This window comes from Protomyctophum parallelum, assembly GCF_964188405.1.
Source record: "Protomyctophum parallelum genome assembly, chromosome: 13".
In the NCBI taxonomy this organism is placed as follows: domain Eukaryota; kingdom Metazoa; phylum Chordata; class Actinopteri; order Myctophiformes; family Myctophidae; genus Protomyctophum; species Protomyctophum parallelum.
The window spans coordinates 42,566,337-42,585,583 of NC_139708.1; the positions used below are offsets into that span (position 1 = coordinate 42,566,337).

Below are 19,247 nucleotides of genomic sequence, written 5' to 3' on the forward strand. Positions count from 1 at the left end.
GCGGGGTATGGTTGTACAACATAAACATCCATTGCATACAACATGGTGGGCCAGCATGGTCGTCTATGAGTGCGCTCTGGCATGCGAAGCATGGGAGCGCAGTATATACGGCCATGCATGGCAGCAAGGTCGTCCATGGGTGCGTATGGTGCGAGGCACAGAAATACGCACGAACATGAACGGCCAGGCTTGGAATACATCGTGGAGCAGCATACGTAGTGAAGCAGCATGGTCGTCTATGAGTGCTCCTCATGCGAAGCATGGGGAGCGTAGTATAAACGGCCAAGGCTTGGAATACTTAGTGAGGCAGCATGGTCGTCCATGGGTGCATAGAGTGCGAAGCACAGATTACGCATGACATGAACGGCCAAGGCTTGGAATACGTAGTGAAGCAGCATGATCGTCTATGAGTGCGCTCTGACATGCGAGCATGGGACGCGCAGTATAAACGACCAGGCATGGAATACATAGGGAGGCAGCAAGGTCGTCCATGGGTGCGTGTAGTGCGAGGCACAGAATTACGCACGACATGAACGGCCAAGGCTTAGATGAATACATAGTGGGACCCGAGGTTCGAGGGGGCGGACCCGGATACTTTGGCTTAGGGGTCGAGGCGTGGGCCTGAGTGATATAGTAGAAACCCCTTTCTGGAACCTGCGAGTATGGAAAGGGAGGGAGGGTGGGTTACAAGAAACTGGCACAGGGCACTTTTTGACAGTTGAGTTTAAGTACCCACGGTAATGGGCGACGTAGGAGTGGCCAGGCTAGTTGGAAGTGGGTGAGTGGTGGCATGGTTGGCAAGGGCGGAGTATTGGTTGGCAAGGGAGGAGATGGCAGGCAGGTGGGTTGTCTTCTGCTTGGCCAAACCTCCCGAACCTTAGTTGTTCCAACTCCATTTCACTAGGAAAGACCAAACATCAGACATGGGAACCCTTTAAGATGGTTTATTGAACAAGGGTGGAGAATGGTCATTGCTGTCACGAATGCCATTGCATGGAGTAAGAAAGCGGGGTATGGTTGTACAACATAAACATCCATTGCATACAACATGGTGGGCCAGCATGGTCGTCTATGAGTGCGCTCTGGCATGCGAAGCATGGGAGCGCAGTATATACGGCCATGCATGGCAGCAAGGTCGTCCATGGGTGCGTATGGTGCGAGGCACAGAAATACGCACGAACATGAACGGCCAGGCTTGGAATACATCGTGGAGCAGCATACGTAGTGAAGCAGCATGGTCGTCTATGAGTGCTCCTCATGCGAAGCATGGGGAGCGTAGTATAAACGGCCAAGGCTTGGAATACTTAGTGAGGCAGCATGGTCGTCCATGGGTGCATAGAGTGCGAAGCACAGATTACGCATGACATGAACGGCCAAGGCTTGGAATACGTAGTGAAGCAGCATGATCGTCTATGAGTGCGCTCTGACATGCGAGCATGGGACGCGCAGTATAAACGACCAGGCATGGAATACATAGGGAGGCAGCAAGGTCGTCCATGGGTGCGTGTAGTGCGAGGCACAGAATTACGCACGACATGAACGGCCAAGGCTTAGATGAATACATAGTGGGACCCGAGGTTCGAGGGGGCGGACCCGGATACTTTGGCTTAGGGGTCGAGGCGTGGGCCTGAGTGATATAGTAGAAACCCCAAAAGTATCGTTCTAAAGTTACCAGACCCTGGAACGGTGGGCGTCGTGGAGGGCGCGTTGGAGCAGACGTAGCTGTGATGGGCCTGGGAAGACCTTCGGGCCGAGAGTCTGGGTTATGTGGTCGGGAACTCCCTTGTTGGAGCTGTGACGCGGCTCCAGTTCTGGAGGGGTAGCCGAAGGAGTGTTCCGAGGAGAGTCCTGGTCGGCGGGGACCAGGTGGAGGTAGGAATGGAACCAGGAGCGGATGGCGACTGGACCGCTGTTGTTACGAACCCGATGGCGTGCGTGCTGGGCGTGTCGGGTGAGTGAGTGGTTAAAGGGGGCTCATTGGGCTGAGGGAGGTGTTGGAGATGCGGGAACCCAAAGAAAGCGAACAGTGAACTTGGCTTTGAGCGTGGCATTGGTGAGGGGCCTGAATAGCCGGTGCGGAGGATGGAGCTGGTGTGGGTTAGGGTGTGGGGGGTTGGTGTTGGGGAGAAAGGTGTTTTGCCTGTTTGTCAGTGCAGATGGGGCGGGAGTGGGAGCCGCCACAGAAGGTGCATATGTGGAGCAATTTGCATGACGACAGTTCGCAGCCTCCCTCGTTGAAATTGTTGCATAGCATTTGTTTGCCGACAAACACCAGCGGGCGGCCGCGCCTGTCTTTGGCCTTGGAGGAAGTGGGGAAGACCTTGCTGGAGGTGGTGACGCTCAGTAGGGGGGGGGGGACGTAGCTGGTTTGGTGTGCGGCGTGGGGGCGGGGCTCTGGAGCTCTGAAGGTGCAGTGGGTGGTGGGATGAGTGGGGCAGTTGCAGAGACTGCATGATTCAGAGGTTTTACCGGCAAAAATCCTGCAGTATAGCTCCAGCTCGAGGGAGCCCCAGTAGGTGGTGGTGTTGAAGTGTTGGAGTCTGGAGGCGGCCCTGGCGGAGAATTGACGGTGATACTCGTAGAACAAGCTGCCTCCAAACCGTGTGCAAAGGTCCATGCAGATGTAAAGATGATCGTCCAGTTCTTGGCGGCGGGAGGGGAATGAGGTGCATAGAATGTCTCTGTATATTGAAAATGCTAGTACAAACTCAGTGGGTGTGAGGACGGCGGAAGTGGATGGGGAGAGATCTCGGAGGGTGATGGCGATTCCTCCGAGATCTACTGACCGGTGTTGGGCTGTGCTGGCGGAGGGGCGTATGAGGGATGAGAGGTCGATGTCCGTACCTTGTAGGATCTGTGAACGGAGGTGTGAGGGGACCAGGGGGGCGTTGAGAGCGATGGCGGATGGCGGGATGGGTGCTGGCGTTGCTGTGAAGAGGGAGAAGGAGGGGGGGGGGGCGGTGGGGAACGCTGGGTGGGGGGGGAGAGAAGACACATTGGTGTGTGGGGCGCTAGGTGCTGCTGGGGGAAAACCTGGGATGGCTGGGGGGAAACCTAGGGGGGATGGGGCTTGATAATTGTACTGAAAGGGGGGGTGGAGGTGGGGTGCTGCTGCCTGCTGGAAATGGGGGGGAGGAACGGGTTGGGCATGGGGGAAAGAACCAGGAGGATATAGTAATGGGGAGGTGTGAGGTGGATGGAAAACGCTGGCCGTGTGGGGGGTGGAGAGAGCTGAGGTGGCTGGAGCTCCTTCAGAGGGGGGGTGGAGAGGGTGGACGTCTGGAGAAAAAGGCTGCTTCTGAAATGTCACGGTGGCCGCGGGACGCTGCGTGGCAGCCTTCCTCTTTCCGCGACGTGGCAGAGCTGCCTGCCGCGTAACGACGCCACCTCTCGGCCGAGCGGGTGCCTGCTGGGCTTCTCCTGGGCTGGGAGGGCGACGCGTGGCGTCACGACGGTGCGACGGACCTGCACTGGCTGGCGAGGCTGGTGTTGTTGTTGTTGTGGTGCTGTTGCTTCGTTGTGGGATGCGGGTGGTCGTGAGGAGGTTGAAGAGGCTTTGTTTTCTGGCGGTTCTGGTGAATGGTATCCCTTTGGCGGTGAGTGCACGCTGGAGTCCGACGACGGTCCAATCCGACATTAACGTCGGCGCCGAGTCATTCGTACCGCGCGAGGAGGCGCCGCGGCGATGTTGCTGGAGAGCTGGGGAGGGAGATGAATCCCCGCGAAACTCCCGGGGTGTCCGGTTGAGATCGGACGCGGCGGGACGAGGAGGTGCCACGGCTGCTGACCTGGAGCCGTGCTGGCTCGGTGGCGTGTCGGGCACGGCATTCGGATCGTCCTGGTGAGTACCGAACATGTCTTCGTTCTCCTCGGCGTGTGCGAAGAGCAACATGTTAAGATCGGGCACCGCGAGTCCTCGGTCAGACATGATAGTAGTTGCTTGTTAGGCTGGCTTGGTGGCAGAGGAAAAATGCTAAGATTTGTCTCTGGTAACGTTAGGGTGTGCGTGTTTACAAGAAACTGGCACAGGGCACTTTTTGACAGTTGAGTTTAAGTACCCACGGTAATGGGCGACGTAGGAGTGGCCAGGCTAGTTGGAAGTGGGTGAGTGGTGGCATGGTTGGCAAGGGCGGAGTATTGGTTGGCAAGGGAGGAGATGGCAGGCAGGTGGGTTGTCTTCTGCTTGGCCAAACCTCCCGAACCTTAGTTGTTCCAACTCCATGTCAAGTTGACTTGACATTTTCATGTCAAGGAGACATAACATCTAGCAGTGTTCACGCCTTCAAGAAGAGGGCAAGAGGCTGAACAAGCTCAAGGACTGTCATTCATCCAACATTCAGTTAGACTGACTGTACGCCTGACTGAGTAGGCTCTTTGAATGTATTTTTCTCATAGCCTGTATCTGCTTAAGCTTAATAAAAAAATATATATCCCTATAGTAAACTTAATTTTTTGCCCTATTTTTACTATTGTGAAAAACATTAAAATTGTTCAACTAGCCGATCTACATCGACACGTTGTGAGCTTGTAGATCGGCTATTTGAACTATATTTAAAAAAATCAAAATAGTAAAAAAAAGGCAAAGAAGTTTAGGGACTAAGGGGTTTAACACTGACAAAAATAGGGCCCTAAATGTCACTCTTTTGCAGGGACGTGCAGAGAATGTTAGAGAGGCCGGGGCTGAAATTCCATAAAAGGGCACTTTTACCCCCCAAAAAAGGGACCATATGCACCCGGGACCACCCGCACTCATTAGCTATTGAAGATGCAGCATACAACATGGATTTCTAGCAAGGAATCACAAACACAAAATGCCGCGTTCAAGTTCAGGAGAGTTCGGAAAAAGGCAAGTCTCCTGAAGGCATGCCTTCGGGGTACAGCATGGAAAGGGTTGCATTTGCATTTCTTTCACTCTGCTGCACTGATCTGGAGAGGGCAAGATAACAATCTAATCAGAAGAGATAACCATTCCGCTGCCTCCCCAGGTTGGCAGAGAAAGTGTATAGCACCCATGGCATTAGATAATTGACACTGGGTGAAAAAATGGGTTACAAATTAAATCGTGGGATAAAAAATGTAAAGAAAAAAAGAAGAGATAACCATGCCGGATGCAGGATAAAAAGTGAAATTGGATAGAAAGAAATGAGCAGACGAAATTGAAAAGGTAACACATTTTTTTTTAAATATATATATATACACACACACACACACACACACACACACACACACACACACACACACACACACACACACACAATGCACTATATATAATTGAAGGGGACAAATAGGCCCTCTTTCATGTTTCCAGGTGAAAATGGCAACATGCATTTTCTGTTATTAAAGAGCTGGAGAGATGGACTAACAACATATAGCAATGATTACTATCGGGCCGGCACATAGAGCTATATAACCTTTAACTCATTATTTTATTTTATTATTTTACTTACAGGCAGCGCTTTTAAATTCCCTGAAAATGTCATATTCTGTATTGCGAGGTGTGAGTATTCCGAGTTGTGATGGCAGGCCGTGCACTGCAGCCTCGTAATGCCTGTTTTATATTTCAAGGTGTTCAAACGACCAAAGCTATGCCAATAAAAAAGAGAGACAAATTCAATTAAAAATGGATTGTGTTCCATTCGTCTTGGCTGATGAACTAGCTTTCAGGGAATCATATTGGTTCAGTGGAAGACCAAGGTCTAATTGTGCTTCAAGGCAAGCAGGTGACGATAATTCAATAACCAGGATGACAGACACGTACAAGATACGACCAGTATTGCCATGTCTGCTTCTTACAAGTGACTGTAAAGTTGCTTTTAAATATTGGAAAATATTTTGTAAAGTCGATTCGCTTGTAAGTTGTGGGTTGCAAATTTGTGGGCTTGTTTCTGAAGTGTATAGTTGCTTGTTTTGGCTTTGTTCCAATGATGTTTTCTTTTTATTATTTTTTTAGTCCTTATCTGTTTAAATATATGAACACTACATTATGTACACTGTACATAATGTAGTTATATTACATTGCATTACCCACACTGTACATTGTACAGTGTGGGTAATGCAATGTAATATAATTATTGACGTATGCATTTTGAAGTGTAATCAGTCTGGTGTCAGAGGCACTTGCCCGTAGCCTGACTGATGTGGCCGGGCTGATGTAACCTAATTATTATTAAAGAATAATGGGGGAAATGGGGAGAGAGTTTGGGGGAAAGACATGCGTGTGTGTGAGTGTTGTGGGTGTGTGAGCAACTGCACATGCTCACGTGTCACCTTTTCACATTCAGCGTTGATAGTGTTGATAGTGGTTGATCCAATTATTACTCAATAAACACTATAGAGAGACTAGTGTGAAAAAATAGGTTTAATCATCCCTAGGCTTATAACCTTTAGAGAGCGCAGAGACCGTTCTACACTAATAACAGTATATTGTTGCAAGTATACCACAGACGAAAAACAGTCTAAGTCCAAATTTCATTCTGACCCCTCCATGAAAAGGCCTCGTTGTCCTGAACCCTTATCTATCATTTATACATTATGGATCAATAGTGTGGACTTAGACAGTTTTTCGTCTGTGGCATTCGTCATTTAGTATAGTCTTATCCTAGTCTTATATGGAGACAACTATCCAAAAGAACAGAGACGCTGGCATGTCAGAGCTATCCAGGCAGCATGCAGCTGCCTGGATCTGATGCAGCGATAAAAGTGAATAACTAAATGAGCTCTGACTGTGTTCACCGCCAAGTGCAATCGCCCAAATCCCAGAAACAAGCACTAATTGTTCAGATAATTGAGATCATATGCACTGGGTTAATTCAGTCGTGACAATTCCCATAAAGAAAATGAAAGAAAATGACACAGCTAATTTCCACATTGGTTCATTATGAGTCACTGTTGTACAGCTGTAAAGGGTTGCTCAGTTCTTTTGCAGGACCATTATTGGATGGCAGTGTCTGTTGTCCTGCACACAATACAGATACGGCATTGTTTTCTGCAGTCCATTCACTGGCAGGCTGTGAACAGGCTGAAGGAAAATGGGAAATGGAGGACCCCAATGGAAACAAGCCTTTCTTGCGTTTTTGAGTGGTGCAACCACACCAAGGAACAGCAATGTCCGTGTTAACCTATGTGGCTAAGTATGTGGCTATGTGTTAACCTATGTGACTATGTATGTGACTATGTGACTTTAATGAGTACCAGTAGGGGCGCTGTTGTGCCAGACACAGAGAGAGAGCGATAGTGCTGCACTGTTGCCTGCTAATGAGAGAGAGAGAGAGAGAGAGAGAGAGAGAGAGGGAGATGAGGGGGGAGAGGGGAGTTGCACCACTCAGTTCACACGGGTGTGATTTTTTTAAATCCTCTTAGACGACCTTGTATTGAGCTGTGCTTCCCTGTGCTTGTTCTACAAACTGATAATAAAGTTTTCAATCAATCAATCAATCAATCAATCAATCAATCAATCAATCAATCAATCAATCAAGCAATCAATCAATCAATCAATCAACAGTTTAGATACCTAGCTTACCCCAATGGCATCGGTAAGGTCTCTGAACTGTACACAGCCTATACCTCTGACAAGTAGAGGCTAGTAAATGTGCAATTCTGAGAAATGGCAAGTGTGGTTGCGAAGTACAGTATGATGTTGACATAGTGACCCAAATGACACCACAAGGGGCGAAATAATACATTTTAAACTTTTTGGGGCTGCTCTAAAACACAAGTTGGGTAATAAATATATAGTGTGGTTGCCGCATCAAGGCTTATTGTCACACAATGAGGTGGACAAAGACTATACAAAACAGTTTTTATATATTTAACCTTTATTTAACCATTAAAGAAATAACAAAAACACATTGAGATTATAGTCCCTTTTATGAGTGTGAACTGGCCAAGAGAAGAGGAAAATACAGTACATGTTGCAGCTCTGCCAGTAAACAAGTACAGGACATAACATTTCATACCATCGGTTAAAAAACTATATACCCACTATACCTAGGAAGCTCAAGGACAAACAGAGAATCTAACAAAGAAGTGAAAAAACAAATAAAAACACTAAGAGCAACAACATTTGCTACACATCAAAGCAGGAGCAATGTCTGGGAATTGCGACCATGGCAATCCATGTTTAAAACTCTGTAGAGGGATTACAAAAGCCACGTTAATGGTATATATTTTCTTTGATTGTGATCACTTTTCTATGTTTGTCTGTCAAATGACTGAACAGAGAGAGAGAGAGAGAGAGAGATTAACTCTTAGTCTAATACTATAATGAATTTCTCCGCCATCTTGATCTGTTCATCCAGCACGCCCTGCAGATCTTGAGCCAGCACGCAAACTTTGCTCATGAACGTCTTCTTCTTGTTCTTGGCCGACTGCTTCAGCCTCAGAATGCCTCTTTCCTTAAAGTACAGGTCCATTTCTTCAGCAAAGCTCTGAAGCAGCCGCTCAGCTGACATGCCTCCTACGTGCGCTGTAGCATCATACATAGTCTGTGACAGTTCCGCCAGTTTCAGTGCCTCGGACTGAGCTCCTGCCCTTTGTAACTTGTACAGGTCATGCCTCCTCAATTCACCCATCCCAGACCGGATCAACGCCAAACAACACTCCACGTCAGCAATGCAAGCCCTGTAGTCCTGCACTATCTTTTCCATCTTCTTCCTGCCCATACACTTCTTGCGGGCAATAAACGCTTTGGCGCCCACTCCCCCCCCAACGCCAGCAGACACCAGGCCAGCACCCACAGCTGCGGCCGTTAGAGCCAGAGTAGCCCCCAAGGTCAGGGGAGCCAGGACGATGCCCACCACAGCCGCGACACCGCTCAGTGCGCCCACTGCGCCTGCGCCCCCTGCAATAGCCATGGTCTTGGTCTTCTTCTGCATCTTGTCCTGGCTGACGGAGATTTCGTTGAGTGCAGAGATGTGGCTTTGCAGTTGACTCAGGAGGAGGTTATAGAGACGTAGGGCTTTCTGCACGTTCATGGCTCTCTTATTGAATTCCCTGTATAGGGTAACATGAACAGATTAGAAGTAAAAAGGTCATCATTCTACACCAGTGGTTTTCAACAAGGTCCATTATTTATTTGGCATTTGAGCCACGGACCACCATTTGATGAGATTTATCCTCTCAGACCCAAAACTTTACCTGTCCATTCAAACTCTAGACGGGCCCGCCCCAAAGTTATTAGTGCAGCCGTGCCCGGCAGCCGGCGAAAACTAGAGTTCTAATCAGGCCCGGAAATTAAGGCCGGGCCCTACCTGGGCCCTAATCAAACCCTGTACACTTAAGACACTACCCCCACTGCCATCCTTAGATATGGAGACGCTTGTCGCCCTCATGCTTAAGTAATAAGTAAACTATTGAAGCTACGTTGACAAACATAACACAAAACTAGCTTAGCTGGTAGAAATTCGATCCTGTCTCCAGTCCTCCTGTCCTAACACTGTGTCCTCTGAAAAGTCATCCGTCTATATACTGTAATAACCATTGTATAATGTACAGTACACACCCATTCGCCTTTTCAGCTAAGTGGCTTGTAAATTACCCTGACTGTGATAAGACTGTGATTAGATTAAAGCTGGTTTCATTATTAGTAAAACTTAGAAAAACAGTAGAACAGTAGAACACATGGTTTTCTCATCCCTTGAAGCTTGAGTATAAATGTATCTTGTGTCTTTAATAAATCAGATATCACTGTCTCATGAAACACTTAGTCCTAATCCCTGGTGCGTCAAAAGCTTCTGCTGCATCATGATTGCAGCATCAGCACAGTAGACTGAGGACAATATTTAATTGCTGCCAGGCGGAAACCTTGTATGTCCTGAAACTGGTTCAATATGCATACCATTTCACTTTAAAACAATTTAAGCAACATATTGTTTGCAGAAATGGTAAACAATAACAGATCTACAAGCTCACAGCATGTTGCATTGCAATGTGTTGTGAGCTTGTAGATCGGTCATTTCTGCTACTTTTGTTTGACCCTACTGGTCCATTTTTATAGGCCTATACCCGCTGCTGCACATCAACATAATTTTGATGTGCAGCAGGAGGCCTCGCTGTGGCAGCGTGTGGCTTTCAGTAGCTCATTTCATCTATCTAGACGATGAAATTATCAAAATCTTTGGGGAAAGTGAAATATTTTCGAAAGTGTGTGGCCTACATGGTGAATATTGTGACGTACTAAACTGTAAAACTAACCATCTCTCATCACCTCAAGTGACACGACAAAGCGCCGTGCACTTAAACACAAAACGTTGACAGGTTACTTGTTATTTGTTACTTGTTATTTGTTCGCTGCTATCAGCTTTTACCTTGTTTCGTCTTCTATGTTGAGTGATGGAGCCATGGTATTTGAGTCTACAAGAATAGCAAAAGAGATGCAATTACTGTAGATAATGCAATGCACACTATGGTTCTTTTCTGGGTTCACCAGCACAACACAAAACAAAATAAAAAATGTAAATGAAAACACACACAGAAGCACCACAAGACATGTTATACTTACATGGCATTGTCTTCAGCCATCTCAACAGACTGGCTATGTCCTTGGAAGAAAAGGTTTTTTATTGTCAGAAAGGGGTGGTAAATTAAGCGTATAGCTTCAGTCAATACATTTACATGTACAGCCAGGGATCCTACTTTTTGCAGTAGTCTACTGGTCACAGTAGTTTCTCACAGATTACATATGTTGTATGATAAAGGGAAAGGGGTTAGGGCAGAGGATATTGTGATGTCACTATATCACTGTTTTGTTCATCGGCACGTTTGACTGTCAAGGTTTCAGCCTCCAGGAAGAAACCCTAAATACAAAGGGAAGACATCATTGCACATAACAACCACACCAAGGGGTCTAATTAATGAAGTACTGTTACCTCATAAACACATGAAAAACTGTAAAAAATACAAAAATCACGGCACTGCATCTTTAAACACGGGCCACTCGTGCCAACTAGATGCCAATCAGGTTGGAATATGAGCGTGCCAATCATCGTACTCATCGGGTACCTCATAGACGCTGGAGGAATGCGATACAACTGCGTTCTCATCGGGTGCCTCATAGACGCTGGAGGAATGCGATACAGCTGGCCTCTTGGTTTGGCATGGTGTAGGTGGAGGGGCGAACTGTGGTGGAGGTGGCTGTGGTGCCCTGATTTCTCCTACATTGAAGTACTGTTGCGGATAAGATAGGAAATTATGAAATGATTCACACGATTGCCTCCTGATATAATGCTCATTAGATTAGTCATTCATAAAAAAAGAAAAGTCATTATTCGGTGAAATATCAACAGCATCGAATGCCAAATGAACAGATACATATTAAGGAACATTTCCCACAGCCACGATGTCAGGCATCTGATGGGCCTGTCACTAGGCCTGTCACCTGGCCATGTCCCTTGTGATGTCCTTAATTGCAATAGGTACTGCCTTTATTGTAACTGTGTAGGCCCTACATTCTCTACAAATAATGAACCTGTTATATTTGTTTGGAGCATTTAATTGGACTGCCCTTCATTTCACCAACATGTCAAATACTGTACTGTACCTCCAAAGTTTGAGTTTAGAGTTTTTGAGCTGTTATCGAAGCTTCCACTAACCGTTGTTGTGGAACCACATGAAGACGCCTGCTTGTTTAAAGGTGGACTGGGATGGGGGCGAACAGGGTGAGGCCATGATTTGGACCTGGGAAGAAGTGTAGGCGTCATGGTGCCAGTCAAACCAAACTGGCTTCTTTCAATAGCATTGGTCTGAAGGTAAGAACAAATAATTGGTATTATTGTAACGCATGTAATGGGATGATTTAGACTCTGAATCCAAATGGGAGCCACACAATAACCATCAGATTTGACAGATTATTCTTCACTCAACATTATCGTCACATCACAGGTTTAATTAATCTTAACTGTACGTTTGACTGTCAAGGTTTCAGCCTCCAGGAAGAAACCCTAAATACAAAGGGAAGACATAATTGCACATAACAACCACACCAAGGGGTCTAATTAATGAAGTACTGTTACCTCATAAACACATGAAAAACTGAAAAACCAAAATCACGGCACTCCATCTTTAAACACGGGCCACTCGTGCCAACTAGATGCCAATCAGGTTGGAATATGAGCGTGCCAATCATCGTACTCATCGGGTGCCTCATAGACGCTGGAGGAATGCGATACAACTGCGTTCTCATCGGGTACCTCATAGACGCTGGAGGAATGCGATACAACTGCGTTCTCATCGGGTGCCTCATAGATGCTGGAGGAATGCGATACAGCTGGCCTCTTGGTTTGGCATGGTGTAGGTGGAGGGGCGAACTGTGGTGGAGGTGGCTGTGGTGCCCTGATTTCTCATAGTACCTCCAAGTACTGTTGCGGATAAGATAGGAAATTATGAAATGATTCACACGATTGCCTCCTGATATAATGCTCATTAGATTAGTCATTCATAAAAAAAGAAAAGTCATTATTCGGTGAAATATCAACAGCATCGAATGCCAAATGAACAGATACATATTAACCCTCTAAGACCCAGCGTTGCTTTTTAGCAACAATTTTATTTTATTTAATTACTATTTTTTTTTTCTGTTCTTTTTTCACCTAAACGTCATCAGTGATGTTCATTGCAATGCCATTTCAATGCCATTGGTCATGATATTTGCATATAAATACCCCCCACAGAGGCTGAAATTCACACAAATAAAAAATGTCTGAACATTTTTTAACCTAAGACTTTTGACCTTTACCCTAATAAAAGTAGGTAAAATAATTGTAATATATGTTTTTTTGTGATCATTAGAATGTCTATAACATGTTTTATTCATTATTGTGAAAGATATCCCCAAAATGTAAATTATTAATTTATTATATTATTATAAATTTTTCATCAAACTTTATTTTTTTATTTTTTCTAACATATTTTTTAGTCTTAGGGCCGATTCATACTCCTATTTTACTGCTGTTTCGGCGCTGTAGTGCCGAAATGATTTCGGCTCGTCAGAAATTTTCAGTAGCACCGAAGAGCCGACTTTAGGACGGTACCCGCCCCCCCGAACCTCAAATGACGTCAAATTGTAGGCTCTTCAGCGCCGAACCGACTTTTATTCGGCTCTAAAATAGGAGTATGAATCGGCCCTAAGTCCTAGTAGTACAAATTAGTAGTAAGGTTGAAATCTATTTTTTGCAAGTAGAAATTAATGCGGGTGTTAGAGGGTTAAGGGACATTTCCCACAGCCACGATGTCAGGCATCTGATATGCATTAATCCCTAGGCCTGTCACCTGGCCATGTCCCTTGTGATGTCCTTAATTGCAATAGGTACTGCCTTTATTGTAACTGTGTAGGCCATACATTCTCTACAAATAATGAACCTGTTATATTTGTTTGGAGCATTTAATTGGACTGCCTTTCATTTCACCAACATGTCAAATACTGTACTGTACCTCCAAAGTTTGAGTTTAGAGTTTTTGAGCTGTTATCGAAGCTTCCACTAACCGTTGTTGTGGAACCACATGAAGACGCCTGCTTGTTTAAAGGTGGACTGGGATGGGGGCGAACAGGGTGAGGCCATGATTTGGACCTGGGAAGAAGTGTAGGCGTCATGGTGCCAGTCAAACCAAACTGGCTTCTTTCAATAGCATTGGTCTGAAGGTAAGAACAAATAATTGGTATTATTGTAACGTAACGTGTAATGTAATGGGATGATTTAGACTCTGAATCCAAATGGGAGCCACACAATAACCATCAGATTTGACAGATTATTCTTCACTCAACATTATCGTCACATCACAGGTTTAATTCATCTTAACTGTAATTAATTTGAGTGAGATATTCACTTTCCCCCGCCTTACCTTTAGGGGGTCTAGCGTGTCTCCATACACACTATCTGTTGTGGTGGAGGAAAAGGACTTCTCCAGAAGTTTTGTCTTAGGCCTATAGGCCCTAGTGGATATGGGTGGCTGTGGGGCCATTCACTTTCAACGAAACAGGATTCACTAATTACTAATTACTACTAATTTAATGCGGAGAGTTAGTTCAGTTCTTTCTATTCAAAGGAAGATCGGTAAGAGTCTCTTCAGTAAGACAGAAACACAGTCAAGAGGAATGCCCCCATGAAAAATAGATATAAATATAGTGTGTAAAATCAGTGTGACATGTCGGAAAAAGATTTGCTCTGCCCAGTTCATTCAGAAAACATATCCGCCCGGACACCGGACGGTTAGCTCAACCGTCTGGGTAGCAGCAGGTGCCTCAGGTTCGACTCCCGAGCCTGACGGCCTTTGCCACCTGTCACTCCCCATCTTTCTCCCCCTTTCCTTGTCTGTCTACTGTTCCCTATCAATAAAGGCAAAAATCATTAAAAAAAAAAGAAAAACATATCCTCTCACAGGATAACAATAATACTGTATGTTCCCAAGAACATATTGTATTATCACATAATGTTCATAGGAACATTAGCCGTTTTACAATTTAGGCATTTAGCAGAAGCTCTTAATCCAGAGCGATTTATATAAACAAGGACAACACAAGGTAAGAGATGCATATAGTCATCTAGGATCATAAGTAAACTATAAGAAGTTATCATCCGTATATCAGTACAATATCAGTACAACTATGAACACTATATAATTCTATAGAATGCCATATCAATAATGACCTACATACAAATTGCATAGCCTTTTCATAGGCCTATAAACAAAGTGTTTATAGTAATACATACATACACTACCAGAAAGTCTTGGTTCCATAAGATTTTTAAATATATTTTTATGCAATGAAACATGTGTAGCCTTACCGCCATGTAAAGTTCCAGATGTCCTTATCTGAATCACTTGAAGTCTTGAACCCACGTTTATAAATGCTGCATCAATGCACTTATCCTCACAGTGCAGGTGCAGGAGGTCAAGCACACACTGCAAGCGGTCAACCCAAGGAAAGCTGCAGGACCGGATGGTGTGACAGGAAGGGTTTTGAAGGACTGCACAGACCAACTGGCGGGTGTCTTCACCAAGATATTCAACCAGTCCCTACAACAGGGCGTGATTCCACCCTGTCTGAAGTCCTCCACAATAATTCCCCTCCCAAAAAAGGCAAATGTCAGCAGCCTAAATGACTACCGGCCAGTGGCACTTGCACCTATCATCATGAAGTGTTTTGAGAAACTGGTCCGGAGACATATTACAGCTAGTCTACCATCCACACTTGACCCCCACCAGTTTGCATACAGAGCCAACAGGTCTACAGAAGACGCCATAGCGACAGCTCTCCATTCCACACTCACACATCTGGAAAAGCCAAGGAGCTACGCCAGGCTACTCTTCATAGACTTCAGCTCTGCGTTTAATACCATCGTGCCGGGCAGACTAATCCCCAAGTTACCGGAGTTGGGACTCTCTCAGCACATCTGCCTCTGGATTAGAAACTTTCTGACAGACCGCCCTCAAAGAGTGAGAGTAGGACCCCATCTATCCTCAGCACTCAGCATCAGCACTGGTGCTCCACAGGGCTGTGTGCTGAGCCCCCTACTCTACACTCTCTACACCCACGACTGTACTCCCATCCATCCTAGTAATGCCATCATCAAATTTGCGGATGACACCACAGTGGTGGGACTCATTACAGAAGGGGACGAGACTGCGTACAGGGAAGAGGTGAAAGTGCTGTCAGAATGGTGTGAGAAAAACAACCTCATTCTCAACACCTCCAAGACCAAGGAGCTGATAGTGGACTTCAGGAGGAAGAATATTCAGCCTATCCAGCCTATCCACATCAATGGAGAGGAGGTGGAAAGGGTCTCAGACTTCAAGTTCCTGGGCATGAACATCTCGGACAACATGACCTGGAAAATGAACACCACTGCGCTCCAGAAGAAAGGTCAACAGCGACTGTACTTTCTCAGAATGCTGAGGAAAATGGACCTAATGGAGAGTGTGCTCCTGTCCTTCTACCGATGTGCCATTGAGTCGGTACTGATCTACGGCATCTCTCTGTGGTTTTGCAGCTGCACGGCGGCAGAAAGAAAGTCCCTTCAGGGGGTCATAAACACTGCCCAGAGGATCATGGCATGTCCCCTTCCATCATTGGAGGACCTCTACAAAAGACATTGTAGCAGGAGGGCCAACAGTATCCTCAAGGACCCATCCCACCCAGGTCATCACCTGCTGCAGCTCATGCCCTCAGGGAGGCGCTATAGGGTCATCAACACAAGGACTAATAGACTGAAGGACAGTTTCTACCCCAGAGCAGTCATAGCTCTAAACACTGACACTTGAACCCTGACACTCGACACTTTATGAACTAGAAGGACTTACTGTGCAATATGCGTTAAATGTTTGTATTTTGTGTTTTATATAGAGTATTATGTCTTTTGTTTTAAATGCACTGAGCTGGTTTGCAAATCAATTTCGTTGTCTCGTACAATGACAATAAAGATATTCTGATTCTGATTCTGATTCTTATAAAATCTTGTTTTCAAAACATAGATAGGCCTACCATTAGTGTTTGTACCTGTCTGTCTCCCTCTGTGGCACTGGCACATGCAGGTATGTGTCTGTCCTGGTTGCTTTATAGAGAGAGAAAAAAGAAAACAGTGTGTATCATGTTTGTGGATCGCGAGCACGGTTGGCGACGCCCCCAGTCACGCCTGGTTTATGCAGCTTGACCCTGTAGTGTCGGACCCCATACCACAAGCCAAACTCATCCAGGAGCTTTTCCACTGGGCGCAAGAGTGTGCAGTACCTGCTCAGGTACTGCTCGATGTCATAATCCGCTACCCTTGCCGTCCAGAACTTGATCATGACAATGAGTGTGTCGACAGGCACAGAGGAATGAAGTTCAAAGTCCTTCCACTCGCCATCTACAGATCTGTCTGCAAAAAGGGTGCTGAATTTCCGCAGGGAACCTTCACGGTGGAAAGAGAGTTCAAACTCTCTCCTGTTTGGTAGGGCAATAAAGGAGTATATTTCACTCACTTCCATCCACCTAGTTCTGAGCAGATACTGTCCGACCACGCTTCTGCTCGGAGGCTCTCCATGTCCGATAAAGCGGATCCGAGCCCAGTGCCGCCCTGTCCGGTCTCCGGGCTCGGACCGTGGGTCCTCCCCCGCAGGGGGCATTTCCCCTATATTCGTGCTTTCTGTTCACCGTTTTTTTTTTTTTTTTTTAGGTGTCAGATATGAGAGAAATTAGTTTACAGGTACCGCAGACACCACCGGTGCCTGCAGCTTTATAGTTCAGAGGACTATAATATTATCCTCCAGTTTTGCCTCGTCCACTCATTTTGTAGTAGGTTAGATTTATTTCTAAAATAATAAGCACTCACTCTCATTGTCTCTTCCTGCAATGTGTTTTTAAGCCTGTTAAATTAGCATAAAAATTAAAATAAAGCATGATTTGAAAATGTGAGACACCAGAGGAGTTTATAAATGATAGCCAATATGCCTATATGGTCGAATATGACATCAAGGCATTTAATAACAACTCAAGTAGTAAGTTCCTAACCCGGTACTCCAGTATCGCATGTGTGGGACAAGTGGGATGCACTTGTCCCACACAACACAAGCGATACTTATGTCCCTCAAATGAACAGTTTGGATCTGGTCACCCTAGACCAGGAACATGTTCATGTATAGTCACACTGGTTTTCAACCAGTGGTCCGTGAGGCGGTTCCAGGTGGTCCCCAGCTAAACCAAATGGACGCTTATATATCTTTAACTCTTGAGAGTGTAAAATGAAACCAAATGGACCTGTACGGGTCCATTTGGTTTCATTTTACGCTCTGAAGAGTTACATTATTATTAAACATCTGCATTAGTTAATTTACAAGAAGTCTACATCTGCCTGTTATCTCTCCTATGTACCAACTACCAACATCAATACAGCATGGAATTTGGACAGAATTGTATCCAACGATAACAAAATATTCTTTAGTTTTGGGTCTGAGAGGCTAAATGTCATCAAATGGTGGTCCGTGGCTCAAATGCCAACTAAATAATGGTCCTTGATATGAAAGAGGTTGAAAACCACTGACCTGGACAGTCTTTTTTTGTTGCCAGTAAGCCATCAGCAGAGGCACCAAACCCATTAGTAAACCCAATAGTCAGGGAAGAGGTGCAAACACTATGTTTAGGCACATTTTTAAATGTTGGTGTCACTGCTATGATTTGGGAATGTTATTGCTTCTGTACTTAAGATTAGACAAATGCAGACCCGGGTCTGCTCTGACAATAATCATTGTTTATACATGGAAATACAGGCTGATGTTTGAATGCTACTGCACCTTCATCAGAGTGAAGATGACTCTACAATCTACATGTAATTCAAAGCGCAGATCGTTCTGCAATTGTCGTAAGTGTAACCAGCATAGTGCCAATATAAAGTTACAAATAAACGGTGTGTGTGTGTGTGTGTGTGTGTGTGTGTGTGTGTGTGTGTGTGTGCGTGCGTGCGTGCGTGCGTGCGTGCGTGCTGTGTGTCTCACACAGACATGCAGGGGGCCTTCAGTGTGCTGCTGCCTCTCAGTGTCATCGTCATGGTGGTTGGAGGAATGCTGGGCTTCATGGCTCTGCTGGCACGGAGCTACCTGCTGCTGATGATGACTGGAGTTCTGCTGTTGTCTGGAGGTAACGGTCGCACACACACACGCACGCACGCACGCACGCACGCACGCACATGACAAAGTCAAACAAAAGATCTCCTGGCGAAGATGACACAGTTATGTGACGGTCAGGACTTGCATATACAAGCAGCAAGCAGCAGACACAGGAGTGTGCACATTCTCCTGCTGCTGTCAGTACCAAAGAAAACCAAGACCTAATGTTATATGAATGTAGCCTCAGCAGCGACTAAGATTGATTTGTTTTGTTTTTGTCGATTCTGACATCCGTACTATCAATCTTAGACTCAGTCACGGGGGGGGGGGGGGGGGGGGGGGGGGGCTACAAACACTGGGAGCTCACTATGCATCATTTAAACATATCATTGACGTCATCGACATGGGTGGAAATTAACTGTCTGAAACTGTTAGTTTTTGTAAAAAAAAAAAAGCAAAAGTAGCAGATCTACTTATGTGGATCTGCTACGTATGTGTGACACTGTAGTATGATCAAATGAAATAAAGCGTTCATTCGTGAAAAATACAAAAAAGTTAGAATATGGAGACGACGATGACGATATACTACACAGTATACTTTCCTCAAAGCCCCTTTTTTTCTCTGTCACTGCATCGGGTGAAGTATCCTTAGAGGAGAGAGGTGTATAAAGTCG

The 19,247-nt window shown here is 45.6% G+C and overlaps 3 protein-coding genes across 3 annotated transcripts in view; 2 read left to right on the forward strand and 1 right to left on the reverse strand.

Annotated features, from left to right (window-relative positions):
• Positions 1-19,247, forward strand: part of tmem114 (transmembrane protein 114) — a gene marked incomplete at both ends in the record, with an annotated part of 69,730 nt that overhangs the window by 41,742 nt on the left and 8,741 nt on the right. The window contains one exon of the mRNA XM_083779142.1: positions 18,467-18,604. Within this exon, the coding sequence (XP_083635268.1) occupies positions 18,467-18,604 (138 nt within the window). The remainder of the gene's footprint in view (positions 1-18,466; positions 18,605-19,247) is intronic.
• Positions 1-19,247, forward strand: part of LOC310868839 (histone H3.2) — a gene marked incomplete at its 3' end in the record, with an annotated part of 192,888 nt that overhangs the window by 34,228 nt on the left and 139,413 nt on the right. The gene's annotated exons all lie outside the window — the stretch shown is intronic.
• Positions 7,994-10,534, reverse strand: LOC310868810 (uncharacterized protein). The gene is made up of 3 exons (XM_083779282.1): positions 10,499-10,534; positions 10,305-10,350; positions 7,994-8,991 (listed from the first exon to the last, which is right to left on the reverse strand). Exons 1-3 carry the CDS (start codon positions 10,503-10,505, stop codon positions 8,247-8,249), a joined length of 798 nt encoding a protein of 265 aa, XP_083635408.1. The 5' UTR covers positions 10,506-10,534; the 3' UTR covers positions 7,994-8,246.

What these genes read in the sequence shown, in the direction of transcription:
- LOC310868810 (XM_083779282.1), bottom strand. An exon ending in AACATAGAAGACGAAACAAG is followed by an intron (nt 8,992 to 10,304) that starts GTAAAAGCTGAT and finishes TACCCTATACAG; the next exon opens with GGAATTCAATAAGAGAGCCA.